This window comes from Alternaria arbusti (genome assembly GCF_024043155.1).
Source record: "Alternaria arbusti strain BMP 1465 chromosome Unknown scaffold_8, whole genome shotgun sequence".
Classification (NCBI taxonomy): domain Eukaryota; kingdom Fungi; phylum Ascomycota; class Dothideomycetes; order Pleosporales; family Pleosporaceae; genus Alternaria; species Alternaria arbusti.
This window is the reverse complement of record NW_026249948.1, coordinates 110,551-127,094: the sequence shown is the minus strand read 5'-3', so window position 1 is coordinate 127,094 and position 16,544 is coordinate 110,551. Positions and strand designations below refer to the sequence as shown.

The 16,544-nt window shown below is 52.4% G+C and overlaps 6 protein-coding genes across 6 annotated transcripts; 2 read left to right on the top strand and 4 right to left on the bottom strand.

Annotated features, from left to right (window-relative positions):
* Positions 1-481: 481 nt before the first annotated feature.
* DPH5 (diphthine synthase) lies at positions 482-1,448 on the bottom strand (the record flags this gene model as incomplete). Its single annotated transcript, XM_051446943.1, has 3 exons — positions 482-1,082; positions 1,130-1,254; positions 1,314-1,448. 3 exons carry the CDS (start codon positions 1,446-1,448, stop codon positions 482-484), a joined length of 861 nt encoding a protein of 286 aa, XP_051301428.1.
* Positions 1,449-2,334: 886 nt separating this feature from the next.
* On the top strand, positions 2,335-3,393 carry J4E86_006413 (uncharacterized protein; the record flags this gene model as incomplete). The annotated part of the gene is made up of 2 exons (XM_051446942.1): positions 2,335-3,339; positions 3,388-3,393. 2 exons carry the CDS (start codon positions 2,335-2,337, stop codon positions 3,391-3,393), a joined length of 1,011 nt encoding a protein of 336 aa, XP_051301427.1.
* Positions 3,394-3,833: 440 nt separating this feature from the next.
* On the bottom strand, positions 3,834-8,857 carry J4E86_006412 (uncharacterized protein; the record flags this gene model as incomplete). Its single annotated transcript, XM_051446941.1, has 7 exons — positions 3,834-3,983; positions 4,053-4,203; positions 4,303-4,572; positions 5,518-5,776; positions 5,828-7,307; positions 7,353-8,750; positions 8,804-8,857. The coding sequence occupies 7 exons, from the start codon at positions 8,855-8,857 to the stop codon at positions 3,834-3,836; spliced, it is 3,762 nt and encodes a 1,253-aa protein (XP_051301426.1).
* A 664-nt stretch (positions 8,858-9,521) lies between these two features.
* Positions 9,522-10,239, bottom strand: J4E86_006411 (uncharacterized protein; the record flags this gene model as incomplete). The annotated part of the gene is made up of 2 exons (XM_051446940.1): positions 9,522-10,138; positions 10,197-10,239. 2 exons carry the CDS (start codon positions 10,237-10,239, stop codon positions 9,522-9,524), a joined length of 660 nt encoding a protein of 219 aa, XP_051301425.1.
* A 425-nt stretch (positions 10,240-10,664) lies between these two features.
* J4E86_006410 (uncharacterized protein) lies at positions 10,665-11,918 on the bottom strand (the record flags this gene model as incomplete). The annotated part of the gene is made up of 2 exons (XM_051446939.1): positions 10,665-11,843; positions 11,892-11,918. 2 exons carry the CDS (start codon positions 11,916-11,918, stop codon positions 10,665-10,667), a joined length of 1,206 nt encoding a protein of 401 aa, XP_051301424.1.
* A 2,745-nt stretch (positions 11,919-14,663) lies between these two features.
* On the top strand, positions 14,664-15,337 carry J4E86_006409 (uncharacterized protein; the record flags this gene model as incomplete). The annotated part of the gene is made up of 2 exons (XM_051446938.1): positions 14,664-14,735; positions 14,804-15,337. 2 exons carry the CDS (start codon positions 14,664-14,666, stop codon positions 15,335-15,337), a joined length of 606 nt encoding a protein of 201 aa, XP_051301423.1.
* Positions 15,338-16,544: the final 1,207 nt, after the last annotated feature.

Genomic DNA, 16,544 nt, shown 5'->3' with positions numbered 1-16,544 from the left:
GGAATGATCTGCCAACACATCGTATACGTCTACAAACCACTCGCATACGAGAACTGCACACATCCAACCACCTCGCAGCGCCACTTTCCTCTCTCAATTCCCTATCATCACCAAAACCCTCCTAAGAAAGACACCCCCAACAAACAAAATGTGCACATCATTCCACACCTACTACCTTATCCGTAGACGAGAAGCCTACGGCCCTGGCCCCAACAAAGACATACCCTGCGTAGACGAAGACTTCCATCAATGCCAAAAAGCCAAAGATAGCGGTCAGAACTGCACCGAGCCTGTCATGATACCTGTGGTACGCGGGATACCGAGGCATATAGTGATGAAGAAGGGGGATAGGCCTACTGTGTGGAGCAGTGCGGGTTGTAATGTTATGTGAGAGGTGCGATGTCATGCATTCAGGGGGTCGTTCGTATGAAATATTTGATATGAGGCCACCTTCTAAAATACCAACAACACATAGGTCTACTCATTGCTTGCCTTCATAGTCCCTCTTCCACACCTCCCTAAAGCTCTCCTTATCCACAGCGAACTCCTCGAGGAAGTCCCTCTCGAGATCGTGCGTCCGACGACCCAGCAGCACCAGACTGTGCAGCGGCTTCCCCAGATCCGCCTCACACAGCTGTGCCAATGTTCCAGCAACAATCTTCTCATCCTCAGCACCAACCCGCGCAACACCCACAGCCAGACTCTCCTTGGTGTAAGCACCCTCCTGCTTGACATCCTCCTCAATCTCCAGCATCTGCTGCGCGCACTGCGCAACAGTCATGTACCGCGGCGGCTCGTAGATCTTGCGTCCGCGCGCCATGTTCTCCAGACTCTGCTCCTTGACCTTGATGTCGAGGAGGACGAGCGTGTGTAGGCCGATGGAGACGTTCTCCTTGATGCGGTCGTAGAAGGAGGCGGGCTTCCAGTTGTCAAGGAAGAAGACCATAGAGACTGTTTGCCCAAAGTTGTAGAGTTGCAGACCGGTCGTACCAATCGAGGTCAGGATGCTGGCGTTGGGGATGGAGCGGGTGGGGATAGAGAGTTCGCGAGCGCGGAGGACGAGGTCGGTATGTGTGGTCGCTCTGTTCGGTATTAGATGATTGAAATATATATTTATAGCGGAGCATACCCGAATGGATCGCCTACGACGAGGAATGCGACGTCGACTTTATCAGCATCTTTGAGGATATCGTCGCTGGACGACTCGACCATTTCGCGGTCGGCTATGATGACTTCGCGGCCATAGAAAGCTTCCTACTGCCGTGATAATTAGTTTCCCAGTGCCTCTCCCATCAATCGCATCTTCGACTCACAAGCACATCCTTCTCCACCAGCAGCACCGCCGTGTACGCCTCGAGGTAGACGCGCTCCGCCTTCTTCACGATATCCAAGCCCTTGACAGTGATGTCCTTTTCGTCCGCCAAGCCGAGACCCACGAGATACAGCATGATGGGCAGTTGTGACGCGTGGGGTGAGAGTCGTGGTGGGGTTGTTCGCCAAATTGACAAAAAGTTAGGTGGGGCTGATGATTTGCATGTGGTAGGGCTGAGCGTGCCCGGGCCAACCCGTGCTGTCGCATCAGGCATCGCCTGAAATCGCGCTAGTAGACCGCAAACCGCGTCCATCCCCAGACTCCATTCACATTCCTCGCCGCGCCCCACGCCTCTTGTGTTCGACTTTCTGTTTTGTATAGCTGTAAGAAGTTGGCGACGCGCTTTGTATGATTATAGGAGCCTTTGGGCGACGGAGTAAGACACCATGTCGGACAAGGATAAGATGGCCAAGTATCGGACGGAGATCCAACAGGTTAGTCAATTGCATCTTCTTCTTGTGCTGTTTCCAAGGTTTTTCTTTGACACTCCAAACAAGAAAGAGATGGACTTTTGAAAGTATGGGTTGAACTACGCTGTCTATAACATCATCGACCTTTCCATCCTTCACTGTACACGAAGGACACTGTTACGCGCGCCTACCCAAGCATCAACGCAATTTCAGCTTTCGATCAAGTCATTTGAAGACTCTGGAAATTTCTTCCTACATCACGCCAACATTCATACATCGCATATGGGTTATGGTTCTTTTTCATTCGCAGTCACGTTACAGACGGACAGCCAACATGGCCCCAACTCTACTTCACCTACAATCGTCCCATCGCCCACTCCATCCCATCTAGCAAAGTCACAAGCGAGTTCTCAAAACGCTCACCCACAAGATGCCCCCAGCACTTGTACCACCCACACATTTCCTTGACTCACATCCCTCCCCCCAACTGTACTGCAGGAGGCCACCACTATGGCCTCTTCTACATCCTCCCCTGCGCTTTCTTCTCCCCCAATGTCTCGGCCCGAATCTCCAGAAGCTCTGCTACCATTCGAAATCGACCTCGACGTTGGCCTGAATCTAACGATCCCACAGATGATGTTCGTCTCCGGCGAAACCGGCGAACCCTCCCCCGAAACAACCACCCTGATCGAATCAATCGTCCAAGACCAAGTCCAGCACATGCTACGAGAATGCACAGCCCTAGCTACGCGCCGCGGCAGCAAATCCATATCCACAGACGACCTCTTCATGCTAATCCGGCACGACCGCGCCAAAATCTCTCGCCTTCGGCACTTCCTGCAATGGAAAGACGTGCGCCGCTCCGTCAAAGACTCAGACGACAAAGGCGGCGACGGCGGCGCAGACGTCGGAGCCGGAGACGCAGACATAGCTGCCGGCGTGGTAGGAGCAGGAGGCCCCGGCGCCGCCCCCGTCGACGCCTCGAAGAAAGCCAAGCGCGCAAAAGTTGATTTAGTCTGGGATGTGCATTCCTTCTTCACTGAATTCCCACCGCAAAAAGACGATGTCGAAGATGAGGAAGAAGAGGAAATGAACTACGCTACCCTCCAACGCCTCAAGAACGCAGACGAACGTACCAAGGACATGACGAGGGAGGAATATGTCCATTGGTCTGACTGCCGCCAAGCATCCTTCACCTACCGCAAAGGCAAGCGTTTCAAAGAATGGGCTGGGTTCGGCCTCATTACTGATTCCAAGCCTTCTGACGATATCATCGATATCCTTGGTTTCTTGACTTTTGAGATTGTGCAGACGCTTACGGAAGAGGCGCTCAAGGTCAAGGATGCGGAAGATCTCTATAAGAAGAATCATGGCGGTGAGCAGAATAGGCTTAAGAGGAAGAGGGAGCGTGGTCTGTTTGATCCGCCGGAGGAGGCGAGAGAGCCTGTGCAGCCGAGTCATGTGCAGGAGGGTTATAGGAGGCTGCAGAGGGGGAACAACAAGGCGAAGGCTATGCTCAACTTTACGAGGAACGTGCATAGGGCTGCACTCAAGCTGGTGAGTAATAACATGCGATGGGTGAGAATATGTACTGATGACACCTAGATCTAAAGGCATGGTCATGCGACCAAGGTTGGCTCAGCACGAGGTGTTTGGATAAGGCGCTTTGGTTGTTTGATACCCTAAGCAGGTAACAGGGTGTATGGCGTCCGTGTCATGGGAATTGGGTAAACCGGGGTACTTTCAGGAATGCGAATGAGAACCATTCAAGCAAGCATCACGCAATCATATCCACAGACAATGCATGAAAGCAGACCAACTCCAAGTTTGACTACTGGTTTCTAATTCCGATGCGCATATCCTTTTTGGTACACTCATAGCATCGGTGATCAGAGTGAGGGCAGCCTTGTCGGTCGAGTATGCATGGAGAGAAGAGTCCTTCACAGACGTAACATGAAACATGACCGCATATGCCCAGATAAAAAGGAGATTGACGCCCTCCTTTAACCTTGAAAAGACCCACGCCAGGTGTTCATCATGATATCCCGTGTTTACTCCGCATCGTCGCCAAACTGAGCTTGACGCTTCTGCTGGACACGCTCCTGCCTCCTCTCCCTCGCCGCCTTGGTCTTCGCACGCTTGGCGTCCATCTCTTCCTGGATAGCCCTCTCGCGGGCCTTCTCAGCCTTGGCCTTGTGGATCTACGATGCATGTCAGTAGCCGAGCATGGAGCGGGGTTTGACATAGTCATGATGTCATGGCGGACGTACGTGTTCAACGAGAGCACGCTTGTGCTTGAAGGTGTTACCCTTGGACAGGTGGTAGAGCTCGTGGTAGAGGTGCTTGTCGATCTTTCCGGCTGCACGGTACTTGACGAGGAGACGGCGGAGGACACGGAGACGGCGCATCCAGACGATTTGGCTATAGACATCCGCATCAGCAAACAGTCTCCTTCATCCTTCACTCCCTGCAATGAATCTCGCTCGAGTCCATTACGGGAGCGACATCGTGATTGCGTACCTTGGCATACGAGCGTCCTTGGTACCCTTCCTCTTACCGAAACCACGGTGTCGGCCAATTCGTCGAGCGGCGGTCAGCTCCCGGGCGCGGGCACGCGAGTGCATGGTGACGGGCTTGCGGATGATGAGGCCATCCTGGACGAGCTTGCGGACGGTCTGGCGGGAGTTGGCGTTGGCGATTTCGCTGGTCTCGTTGGGGTCGAGCCAGATCTTGCGCTTTCCGCAACCGACCACGGAGGCCGCGAGGCGCTTCTGAGTGCGGAGGTTGACCCTATGAGGCACAATCGGTCAGCATTTTGATCAATTGTACGGTCGTGGGCGATGGAAAGTGCTATCGTGAAAAGAGGGGTTCGCCACGTCGTGAGCGCCTGCTGAGCACCACTGCGAGTCGGCGGCGTGGTTGCGGGTGCGGAAGCGCTCTTCGAAGCAATGCTGAGGGTATGCAATCGGTATTCCTTACATTTTGTCGGGTTGGTTGTCCTGGAGGTTAGTATCGAGAGTCGCGGCAAGACGTTCGCAGAATATTGAGGATCCGACCTGGGCAGGTGCGCGTGATCGCTTAGAGCGCCAAGCTCGTCACGTGCCGGCCACTAGTCGTTTTACGATCCCGACCCCAGACACCAACAACACCATCAATGCACCCGCCAAAACAAAGACTACCGTTAATGCGTTACCATGGTCCTAAAGCATCGCGCATGAGCTTTCTGTCTGATCACAGAGTGCAATCGTGGCCTTCGTATCGCGAACTTCGACGCCAAAGTTTCAAGTCCCAAGATCAGCTGTGTGGCAACGTTTCGCGACCACTAGATGCGTAAATTAGGCACAATTACTACGTGAGTCAACGCCATATGGCCCCAAAGCTTATTCGTATGGGTAGATCGATGGTGTCGCAGCTTATTGCTGGACACTTCTCGTCCATGTGGTAACCTTGAGAAGCCCATCACGCGACAACACGCATACAGCGACATTGGCATCGACGATGGATGACGCATTGAGATCATCGACGCCTAGGCCATCGTGCTACGAGGTGTGCCGCATCTGTCATGGTGACTCATTTAGGATCATCACAAGCGAACTACTGCACCTGCGTTATTACCGCGGAGACTAAGGGTGGCAATCACCACACCCATCACACAAGTCAAGAAGCGTATGCTGTTTTAAACAGAGAACGCAAACAGATCGCGAGGAGCAGCGTTTATGTGCATTGCATATCTACTGTAACTTCAAGTCCTCCTCACTCAACACACCATACAGCTTCTCAATCTCCTGTCCAATGATGTTGAGATCATGGGCGAGCTGCCCAGTCACCAACGCGTACGCGTACAGCAACTCGTAATCTTCATCATTGGCAATGACCTTTCCCAGTCCACTCTGTCGGAACTCAAAGACCTTTGCTAGTAGACGATCTCGCGTGTGTTCGATATTAGGCAAGACGTCGTTGAGCGGGTATGCCAACTTCATTGAGGAGGCCATGACTGTGTACTGTTAGCCGATGCTCTGAAGAAAGCTTGTTAGGTGTGACTCACCAGAGAAGAGATGACTGATGCGCCAACTAAGGTCCGTCCACTCTTTCTTGGTATACCTCAAGACCTCTTTCTCGCCCTCTGAGGCCTTCACATCTTTGAGTATGACGACGTTCATAGCATGGAAACTATCCAAGATACGGCTGGTCGCGCCTAAAATGACTTTGAAACTCTTGTCTGGGAACGGGCCCTTGAGCTCGAACTCTGCGGCAGCTGATGCTCGCAGCGTGTCCAGATGAGACAGATACCGACGAAGTTCTAGTTCTTCGCGTTCGGACATGTACGTGTACGTCCGGCTTGTGCGTTCGTTGGCGTCGAGTAGGGTCTTCAGAGGCCCACGTTTCCAGATCAACCCCATCTTTAGCCATAATAGAGACGTGCCCTTCTTGACTTTGCGGCGCGCAGAGATAGGCCAGATGACTCTCGTCACTATGATACCCCATATGCATCCAACCATCACCGCAACCACACGGTGGAGTACAATCTCCCAGATCTCGGGTGAGATACCACCCTCATCGTCATCGTCGTCATCGTCCTTGACGGAGAGCGAGTATGCGTAAAGTGCAGAGAGATTGTAGGTCAACAGGATGAAGCGACCCATAGGCCCCTTGCCCTTCCCAACGATGATGTAGAAGCAGAACAGGGAGATGATCCAGCCGAAGAAACCCAAGACGAAGGCATGCTCGTCAGCGGCGATCCATGCGGCGATCGCCAGTATAGCTCCGAGACATGTACCAGCAAAACGTTGGAAACCAGTAGTATTGGAGGCACCGATGGTCATCGAGCACACCAACATGTATGACAACAAGCCCCACTCGCCACGCCAGTGACCGTAGAACCCTCGAGTCGACTGGATGAAGGACCACATGGCGTAGAGGACTGCGCCGATGCCAACCTTGACGGCATATTTGAGGTCGTCTCTTCTAAAGACGGCCAATGATGTCCAGATACGGTATGAAAGTGGCTGCTCGTTTTCTGGCTTGTAAGGGTCTCCACGGGTTGACTTCCGGTAGATGGGGTTGTGGATCTCACGCGAGCCTCCTGGTGTGTGGGCCTCTGTCTCATCAATAAGATAGGCCTCCTCAGGGCTGTCTCCCGCCTTATCCTTCTTGCGCCCACGCTGCCAGAATTTCAGCCAGCTGTATGTTCTTTGCCGCGGGTAGCGATTGACATTAGCTTTCAGCTCTTCGAGGATGTCAAGGAACGACACCATGTCTTCAGCAAAGTCTAGAAGCGACGAACTAAAATATCCACAGCTTGCGGCAACCTCCTCGAAGTCTGCTGCAATCGCTGCAGAGCTGGTCCTCGTTGGTATCTTGTTCTTGTAGACAGCCGAGAGGGCTTCCCGACGTGCATCTGAGAAGAGGGCCTTGGCATCGACTAGACTGTGGCGAAAGTGCTCGTTGATAGCCATGTTGTACTCGGGCCCAGGACCAAAAGGCAGTTCAGAAAGGACCTCGCGTAGTGTGTATGCTAAAGATTTCTACAGGTGTTAGCACAATCTGCAGACAGCGACTGTTAGACATACCATTGGTGGTCCCAAGCTAGCAATGAACACCGAGAACATGTCAGCAGGCGTAAGATCTGACTTCAGAAGGGTCGCAACTTGGTCAGACTTCTTCTTGGTCGGAGTGGACTCGTCGTCGGATCCAGCTGCTGAGGGATATGCAGATGCTTGAGAACTTTCCGGTAACTCGTCGATAGATGCAAGAATGCTGGTTCGCCTCTCTGTATGGCTGAGACTAGGAGACATTTGCGGAGGACTGAAGGACATTGTATGGTCCGAGAATATCGACGAGTTCACCGTTCCATTAGCGGGTATGGATTGCTGCGACGTTCCGCTGGCGCTGGGCGCGGCCTCGGATTGCGCCAACAGTGTAAATTGGGTTTCGGCAGCGCTCCGCAATCCACCACAGCTCTGCATGAGCTTTTCTAGACATTTGACCAATTTTGCGTGAATCCTGTACTCTTCCTCGGTACCCAACGCGTAATGCTCAAACTTGGCTTCTCCCAGGTTCTTTACAAGTGTTTTGTATGTTGACTGGCTCTTTTTGGATGCTTCGACATATGATTCGCTCTTGAGGTCTGATTCGGCACCGGAAAGAAAGCTAAGGGTGATATTGTTGAGCATCTCTGCCATGGCATCGGTAGACTGGATGAACGTATCGCGGAATTCGTTACGCGCGGACTTTGGTTGTACGAGGAGTGATACAAGTGCTGAGGCGGAACAGCCCATGATAATCATCTTCAGAACCTGCCAGACTTTGACGTAGGAGAACTTGGCTGCCTGAACAGCCCCTTCCTTGGTCAAGATTGTGATGAGAGCGAGCGATGTCAGTGAGCAAGCCACGTTGACCAGGGGATTTCCAAGCTTCTGTTTTGTCCATCCAACAAGCCCTAAACCCCCTCCACAGAATACAATGAGCACTATCACATGCCCAAGGACTAGTAGATCGTGGTTTCCAAAGTAGGCGGACACGGCCATGCTGGAGAAGGATACGAAGGCGGCGTATAGAAAGGCGGCGAAAGCCAAAATGACAGCCTCCAGCATGCTACCGGCCGAGCGAGCTGGGTGAAAGTACACAGTGATAGTCGCGACTATGTGTTTTCCATCGTTCTTGCCCAGTAATCCTGCGATTGCTGGTACGAACGTCGCCAACGATCCGAGGACATAGGCCAATGAGCACTTCATTATGCCAATCCCGATAGGACTCGTCGCATACGCGTAGCCTTGTCGACATTTGTTCGTAAGCACCACTTTCGCAAACTCGACTCTTCCCATCTCCCGGTGTCTCTCAGCATCGTATTGGCCGGGCGCAAGCAGGAACTCGGAGGATTCGGTCGGTCGGTGTTGGGATCTTCGTAGGGTGAAGGATTTCTTGATGCGCTCGCCGGTTTTGGGCTGCACCATAGTCGCGCTGCGTAGCTATGGGATATGGTCAGCGCATCGCCTACATGATCTCTGAAGACGCGACTTACGCTGGGCCGCAGGAAGCGGCGCTCAGCCGGGGTTTGCGGAGCATCGTTAGCCATCGGAGAGGTCGTAGACCGTATACTCTAATCGGGGTTCTAGGACATGGCGACTGAAGTAGCTGTGAGAGATGCGCCGTCCAAGCGCGTCTTGGTGATTGTTGGTCGTGAACCCTGCAGATGCCCAGATCGATGGCACTGGCGCTAACGCCACAGCCACCCACGTAGCACCTCCATCGGTGCTTACATGTTGTACTACCTGCGCACCATGAGGAATGAGGCTGGTAGCTTCAGCGCGCGCAATCACCGCGTCGAGAGGTCCCAGAAGGGTGATGGAGAATGCGCGTGACGATGTTGACGTACAGTTGCCGAGGTGAAGACTAGCGGCATGCTCCACGCGATTTGGTTATCAAGAGCGATACGATGAACTCGACACCAACACTCGAAGCCCTTCTTCAAACGACGTACACGCCAACAATTTGAATCATTACATATCTACGTCCTCACGTTAAACTAGGAAAAACTGAACAAATCTGCAGCCTACATCAACATGGAAATGTGCGAAGTAGGCGGCCCGACGGTGATGGACGATGCGCACTCGACAGAAGACACATTAAATAACAGAACTCGTCAACACGATATTGTATGCTGAAAACAGAAACACGTGGTAATGTTACGTTCGCGGATGGGTCAGATTCGCTAAGATGGTTTTTATACATCGTACCACCTAACTGCTACCCTCTTGCCTCTTCAACCTCTCGAATAACTGAACAAAAGCCTCCGGTTCCTGCGCACCTCCGATCTCAAACTGATCGTTAATAGTGAAGTTGGGAACGCCTGTAATCTGTTGTCGGCGCGCCTGCTGGACTTCCTTGTCAACTTCAGGTCCTCCTTTGCCTGACTCCAGCCAATCCTTGATCTCTTTCTCATCAAGTCCAGCCTTGATTCCTGCCTCAGTAAGGATCTCTTGAGTGGTAATGTCCTTCTCATTCTCAAAGTACGCAGCGAAGAGCTCCTCGATCACGCGAGTCTGCATCTGCGGACCCTTGGTTTTTCCAAGTTGCACAAGTCGGTGCGAATCGCGTGTGTTTCCAGTCTTGCCGCCGTACTTGAAGTTGATTCCCTCGTCTTTGCCGATCTGTGAGAGTCGCTCTTGCATCATTGCTGTGCGCTCTTTGCCGAATTTGGATTCGTACAATTGTTGCTTGTCGGCACTCTTTGGCGCATCCGGGTTCAAATAGAATGGGTACCAGCTGGTTTGAAAGGTATCACTGGAGTCCGGGTGTTTCTGCTGATAGGCAGCGATACCCTTTTCCAAGCGCTTCTTTCCCACATAGCACCATGCTGTGACTTGGTCAGCGCCAGATACATAGAATGAGATGCGTTGTTCATGAACACTTACGGCATACGGTGTCGCTGACAATGTCAACCTTGAAATTGGTCATTTTGCGTAGACTTGCTCTGAACGCCACGATGAAGTCTTGCGAGATCGTTTTGCTGTTGAAGTGATGTCATCGCTGCGAGACTGCTTGCTCTTATACCTACATGGATGGCGAGTGCTGCTGACAAATTGGTGGTGGATGTCGCAGTTGCGATGATCGGCCAAACTCGCCCTTCCAGCCGCTTCCGAGGTTATTCTAGAACATTGATCTCCTCCATCGCATCTACATTCGCCTTCTTACAACGCACGCGTTGTCACTGCCTCTTGCCTCGATATGGATTCAATTGCGCAACCCACATTTCCATGCTAATATACAGCGTAAAATGTTCACTAACGCCGCGCTATGCTTGACGAGAAGTAGTCGCTCATAGCTGTCAATTCAGGCAGCATGAGCCTGTATCGTTCACGCGAGATCTGCCACCCAGCCACTTATTTCTTGGGCTGCTGCTGCCCGCGTTCCAACTCCTGTCGAAACTTTGGACCACGGAAAATGATCAGGATGATTCCTGGTATGCAGAGGAGGTCTATAATCCCCAGACCGGTGAACGCCCAACCCCAACCCATTGCATCCAAAATGCTGGCCATGATCAGTGAGGAGATCGCGGCAGCCATGTTGCGCATGAATCCTGCCAAAGCCACTAGACTAGCCGCCTGGCCAGGGTCGCACTCAGTCTGGAAGGATGTGCTGGTGACGAAGATGATAGACATGCCGATTGCAGCCAGAGCCGTACAGAAGAGGACCGCTGCGGGGTGAAAGTGAGCGAGTGCAAACCAGCCGAACATGATCTTTCCAGCCGCGGCGATGATGAAGCCGAAAATCTGGATGGTAATTCTTCGCTCAGGTGCAACCTTGCCAGTGGAGCTCTTCGCAAGAGCCCTCTTTCGCATCCAATCGGAAAGTCGACCGACTACCATCGAAGCGACGAACATCGCAATACCGGGACATATATAGGCATACCCAGTCTCTGCTGCCGTCCAACCATAGCCCTCCTGCCAAATGGTGGCAAAAGAGATGAAAATGGCATACAGTCCAGCAAACTGGAATGCTCCGTTGAAGGAAACGATCAAATGTGGAGGGTATTTAAGAAGATGCAGGAACTTTCGAGGCGTTGGACGGGGAGCTTTCGGAGCTCTCGAGTCCGTACAAGGCTGTGTCCGGAAGTTGGGTATCGAAAACCAAGGCTGATTTGCGACAGGTGCGCCGTTGCCTACCAGCGATCGCAATGTCTCTGGCGTACAGAAGACGATGAGGATATATACCGGAAAGCTTGCGATCGAGAGAAAACCGAATATCCATCGCCATCTACTCTCATCCGCGAGTGCACCACCAATAAGCGGACCAAGGACAGGGCCAAGCTGAGGTCCCATCAAAAACCATGCTAAAGCGGTTCCACGTTTGGCAGGCTCAGTGATGTCAGCAACGGTACCAGCTCCGACGGAGAAGACGATACATGATCCGAATGCCTGGAAGACACGGAGAATGTACAGCTCAGCGATATGTGGTGGCAGCACAGCAAGTAGGGTGTTCGCGACGAGGAAACTGCCGAGTCCGACCATGTACACTGTTTTCCTCCCGCCTAGATCCGAGGCAGCAGCACCGAAGAGAGGCTACGCAATCTTAGTTTGCATTTCGAGCTACCGGTACGGATGACTTACGGCAATGGCGAACACCATCATATACATTGAGACTGTACCGTTCACCGCAGTCTCTGATGCACTGAAGATCTTCTCGAATATTTTCAGGGAAGGCAAGTAAACCGCTCCGCATAGTGGTCCAAAAAAGCCCGCCGCTGTAACGACACCCAATATGAATCTTCTGCGACTCACCGAGAAAGCCGAGTATGGTTCTGGCAACGATGGAAGAGCAGTAGGTCCATTCGTTGATGGTTGCTCGGTCTCATTCCGGGGTTGCGCTAAAGGGTAGTCATCGCTGTCGATGCTCTCACGGTACCGGCCATTATGGCGATCCTTCACGAAGTCGATTGGGGAACGCATGGCGAAAGAAGGAGAGAAGTATGCAATACGATGCGGATAAATGCTCGACGAGGAGCGTTCTTGGAACCCAAGAATACAGACAAGACGGATATGTACGGCGACGTCAAACCTAGATTGCCTTATCTTCGGAGCGTTCTATGTGCCGATGACGAGCAGCGCTGAACTGCAAGATATGAGACCTTATCCCAGGCGCCATTGTGTTGCGTCTGACAGGTCGCAGCATAGCCCTGCTTTCTGCACTGCCTGTAGGAAGGCGCCCTGGCTTAAGGGCAGTATTTTCGTCTCCGCTACGGTCAGGTTCCCACCAGAGGGTACTGAGCCGCATCCTACGCCACATCCGCATAGTCATGCACCCCGCTGTTCTAGCCTCAGGGCTTGCCAGTCGCGGAATGAACTAGGTGCGCGTCATTGTTGGTGTTGGAAAACGTCCGACACAATGACCCGACAGATCAACCCGACACCGCGACTCGTGGCAATGACCCGACATAAAATCCAGCGATACACACGTTATTACTTATACCTGTGATCACGTATGCAACGGCTAAAGCTTGCTAGAAGTTTTATGTGAAGTCATCTTCATTACGTCTGCATCCAGTTCATGCGTTCCGTCTTGTGCGAAGATGTGGCGGCTACCCTATTCTACGCATGAAGGCGTTTGTTATTGCCGGCGATGGCAAAGGGTGGGATGAAACAGTCACAGCCTCCACCAACGATTTGAATCTTCTCGGGCGCCAGGGCACGTATACAGGTCAGTAGGCTCAGAACAACAGGTTGCGAAAGCTGTTGCCATTTGTCTCCCCGCTTCGCTCGATTTGGTCGCAACTTCAGGGCGCATATGTTCATACATCGACAGGTCCGGCTCTTACTTCCTATTCATGCATATCCTCAGCAAATTCATGTGGTCTATGAGGCACAGTGAGGGCGAGCGAATCCGCTTGGACGACGACCGTAGCAGCGAATCCGGACACGATATGGATGCCACGAGTGTGGGCTGACGGCTGCTCAAGGTTACTACGGATCTGGACCACATTGGGAGTCACTGCTGGCTTTGATATGACATTGCATCGGGTTGAGCATATATGTCGTGCGGAAAACGCAACAAACATGCGATACGTCTGAGACCACCTGGGTGGTATCAACAAATAGCAGCAAGAGTATACCTGTAAACATCATCGGCTGATATACTGTTGTACCAACACCGTCAGCGCATGTTTACCCAGCCAACACTTCAACGCCGCGCGATGCACACAAGCCCATTGGCCCAAATTCATGGTCGCCCTCCAACCGATGTCCCAAAGACAAGCATCTCGCAATGTTGGGAAGCTCAAAATATTGTTACAACGACACGTATACCCACGCTCTGTTCAACGATCGATCTGTCGTTGCATCCAACATGCAGCATCGCATGTTCATCCAGCCTACCTAGACCCTGATCTCATTCGCCTTTCGAGTCCCGCAACCAAAACCCCGGGACACAACTGCACGCCTTCCCACCGCGCTTGCAATAACAATTCATCTATCGCACGTTGGCTAAAGAGCGCTCTGCCTGTAAGCTGCACTCCCAACACATGCAACATAAGCGGCCCGTTCCCCTCGCATCACCAACAAACAACCACGACCTGCATGCCATCCAACACTATTCCGCGCCTCAACACCTGCCGCGCAGTATCGTCTTGTCATGATTGCGCAGGATGCGGATGAAGGCGCGAAATCTGCTCAAAACCTTGGAAACCTTCTCACCTCGCTTACCTGTCTATACCTATCCCGGCATAGCGCTCTGCGGGCCGCCCTCTCCTGAAGTCTCGTCGATTATCACAACATGGGCCAGCAGGTCTATCCAATGTTACCGATCTGCCTGGTGGCATGGTAGGCTGAGATAACAATCGGCTGTCTTTGACCAATACTCGCATGCCGTGGCGCCGTCTGCAGAACTTCGGGTACCGCGTGGGAACGGGTGCGAAAAGGGTGCCGGGCCTGGTATTCCCTGGGTGGGAGCTTGCACTACAAGAAGAACGATATAAACGTCGTGATTCCACGTTCACTCTCCCGAAAATATCTTTAGTGGCAGACTTCACTCCAGTTTCAAACTTCTTTGTTCGTCAAAGTCTCCGCGTTTGAAGTGTGAATCATTTGGGTGGCTGCCGCTTTCCATTCAAGGTCACGCAGGGGAAAATCTGCTCATAACTTGCTCAACCCTACTTCTCACACCACTCATATTCATTCACTTGCGCTGTTTCGTTTCCAACAAATTTCTGGTAGGCCGTGCTTTGATTGCAGTCGCTGCGATATAACTCTGGACTTGTTTCTCACTACGTTTCTATGCAGGTACAAGCAATCATGTCTATGGATATGGAAATGTCGATGGCTCCGACGAGCACCGGTATGGCTATGTCGGGCATGTCTATGGCATCGACTGCTACCGGTATGGCGCCAATGGCTACTTCGTCAGGCGGAATGGGTGGCATGGATGACATGGCCGATATGATGGGTGGATGCAAGATTAGCGTAAGTTCTATCTCGTGTGCTCTCGAAGTGAGGAGACGAGAGCCTTTAGCTGACAACCCATCTCACAGATGCTGTGGAACTGGAATGTAATCGACACATGTTTCATCGCAGAGTCCTGGCACGTACGCACGAAAGCCATGTTCGCCGGCTCCTGCATCGGAGTCATCCTCCTCGTCATCCTCCTCGAGTTTCTGCGGCGCGCAGCTAAAGAATACGATCGCTATATCGTCCAGCAGCACTCCAAGACACTCGCATCCTCGGGGGTCGGCTCGTTTTCCTCCTCCTCATCGAACGCCAACGACAGCACGACTAAGCATCCTGCTGCTACAACATCGCCAGCTGCTTGCGGCGCCATAGCTGCGACGACGACCAAGTTCCGACCGAGCATTCTACAACAGGCGGTACGGGCGGCATTGCACATGGGCGCATTTGCTGTGGCTTATTTCGTTATGCTGCTGGCGATGTATTACAACGGGTACTTTATCATCTGCATCTTCATCGGTGCGTATCTGGGATACTTCATCTTTGGGTGGGAGAGCTTCAATGTGAGCAGCGGGGGCGATGATCGTATGCAGGAAAATGCCACGGTTTGCTGTGGATAGGAAGGAACGTCAATGTTTGACTGGATTAATTACATGACACGGAAATACTCGCGACATGAGCGACAATGACAAGATGTTCACCAAGAGTAGTATCATATGGTACACGTGTATTGTAGTGAAGTGCTAGATTGTCATATGTGGTATCTCTTGAGCCGCCGAACTCCCCTCATCCCCTAATCATCGCACGTCTCTCAAAGTCCACCCGTGACGCATATCTTCGTTGGCTCCATATAGTACACAAGTTGTAAGATTATCTGCAGAGTATCAGCATGACGGTCGTAAGTGAAAATGATGCGATGGCACCCACTGTATCGTGTCCATCGCACGCCATCAATCTGAAGATTGAATGACTTATTTGCCCTGAAGAAAGGTCAGCATTGTGTTCACGACAAGGACATGGTATGACGTACGGGGCAGCCATCGCAAGTGCAGGTGGAGCCGCAGTTGCAGCTACCAGAAGCACAGCCGCAGTTACCCTTCATTTCGATGGTTGAAGATGGGTTGTTGGTTTGTGGGAAAATGGTTGGTATAGTTGAAGAGTGAATTGGCTTGTAAGATGACTTGATAGTTGTGATGTAGGAGTAAGCAGCATAGGGCCAGCAACCAACTTCTTATATACCCTCAGCATGCGCGACTTGTGCGGTAAAGCGGCCAAACGCAGGGCTCTTGATGCCACCTCTTCCCTGCGGCAACGCCGTCAGCGGCGGCTCCCGTTCATGTGCTTCACGAGCTTTGCCCCGCATCCCACTGCGTTTGTGGCATTGTTGACTGTAAGCTTTGGTCTCAGTGGTCGATTAGCTCCGTTGGTAAGTTTAGCCGCGTGCAACGCGTCTTGTGCTATTGGCTCCCACTTATTTTGCGTACATTGTGCGGTTGGTCGCCGGGTCGCGCGGGGGCGTGAGAGACTTGTGCGGTTGGTCTAGCCTGGCTTCGAGAAGGTGCCAGGGCTTGCCTCGGGAGAAAAGTGGAGTTGCGTCGTTTGTGCGGATGGGTTGCCAAGGGATCCGGACCGTGGGTACAGGTCGTATTCGGGCCTTATGCCCTTTTACGTCCCGCGATAAGAGACATCAGCGTCTTGATCCATTTGGCGATGCGACCTGTGGGTTCGTTTAGTTGGGCTGTTATGTCATGTCTAGCCAGATCGTTTGAATGGATAGAGTGTGTTTGTGTGAAGAAGAGCGTCTGAGAGGGCAAATTTTGGCTACTA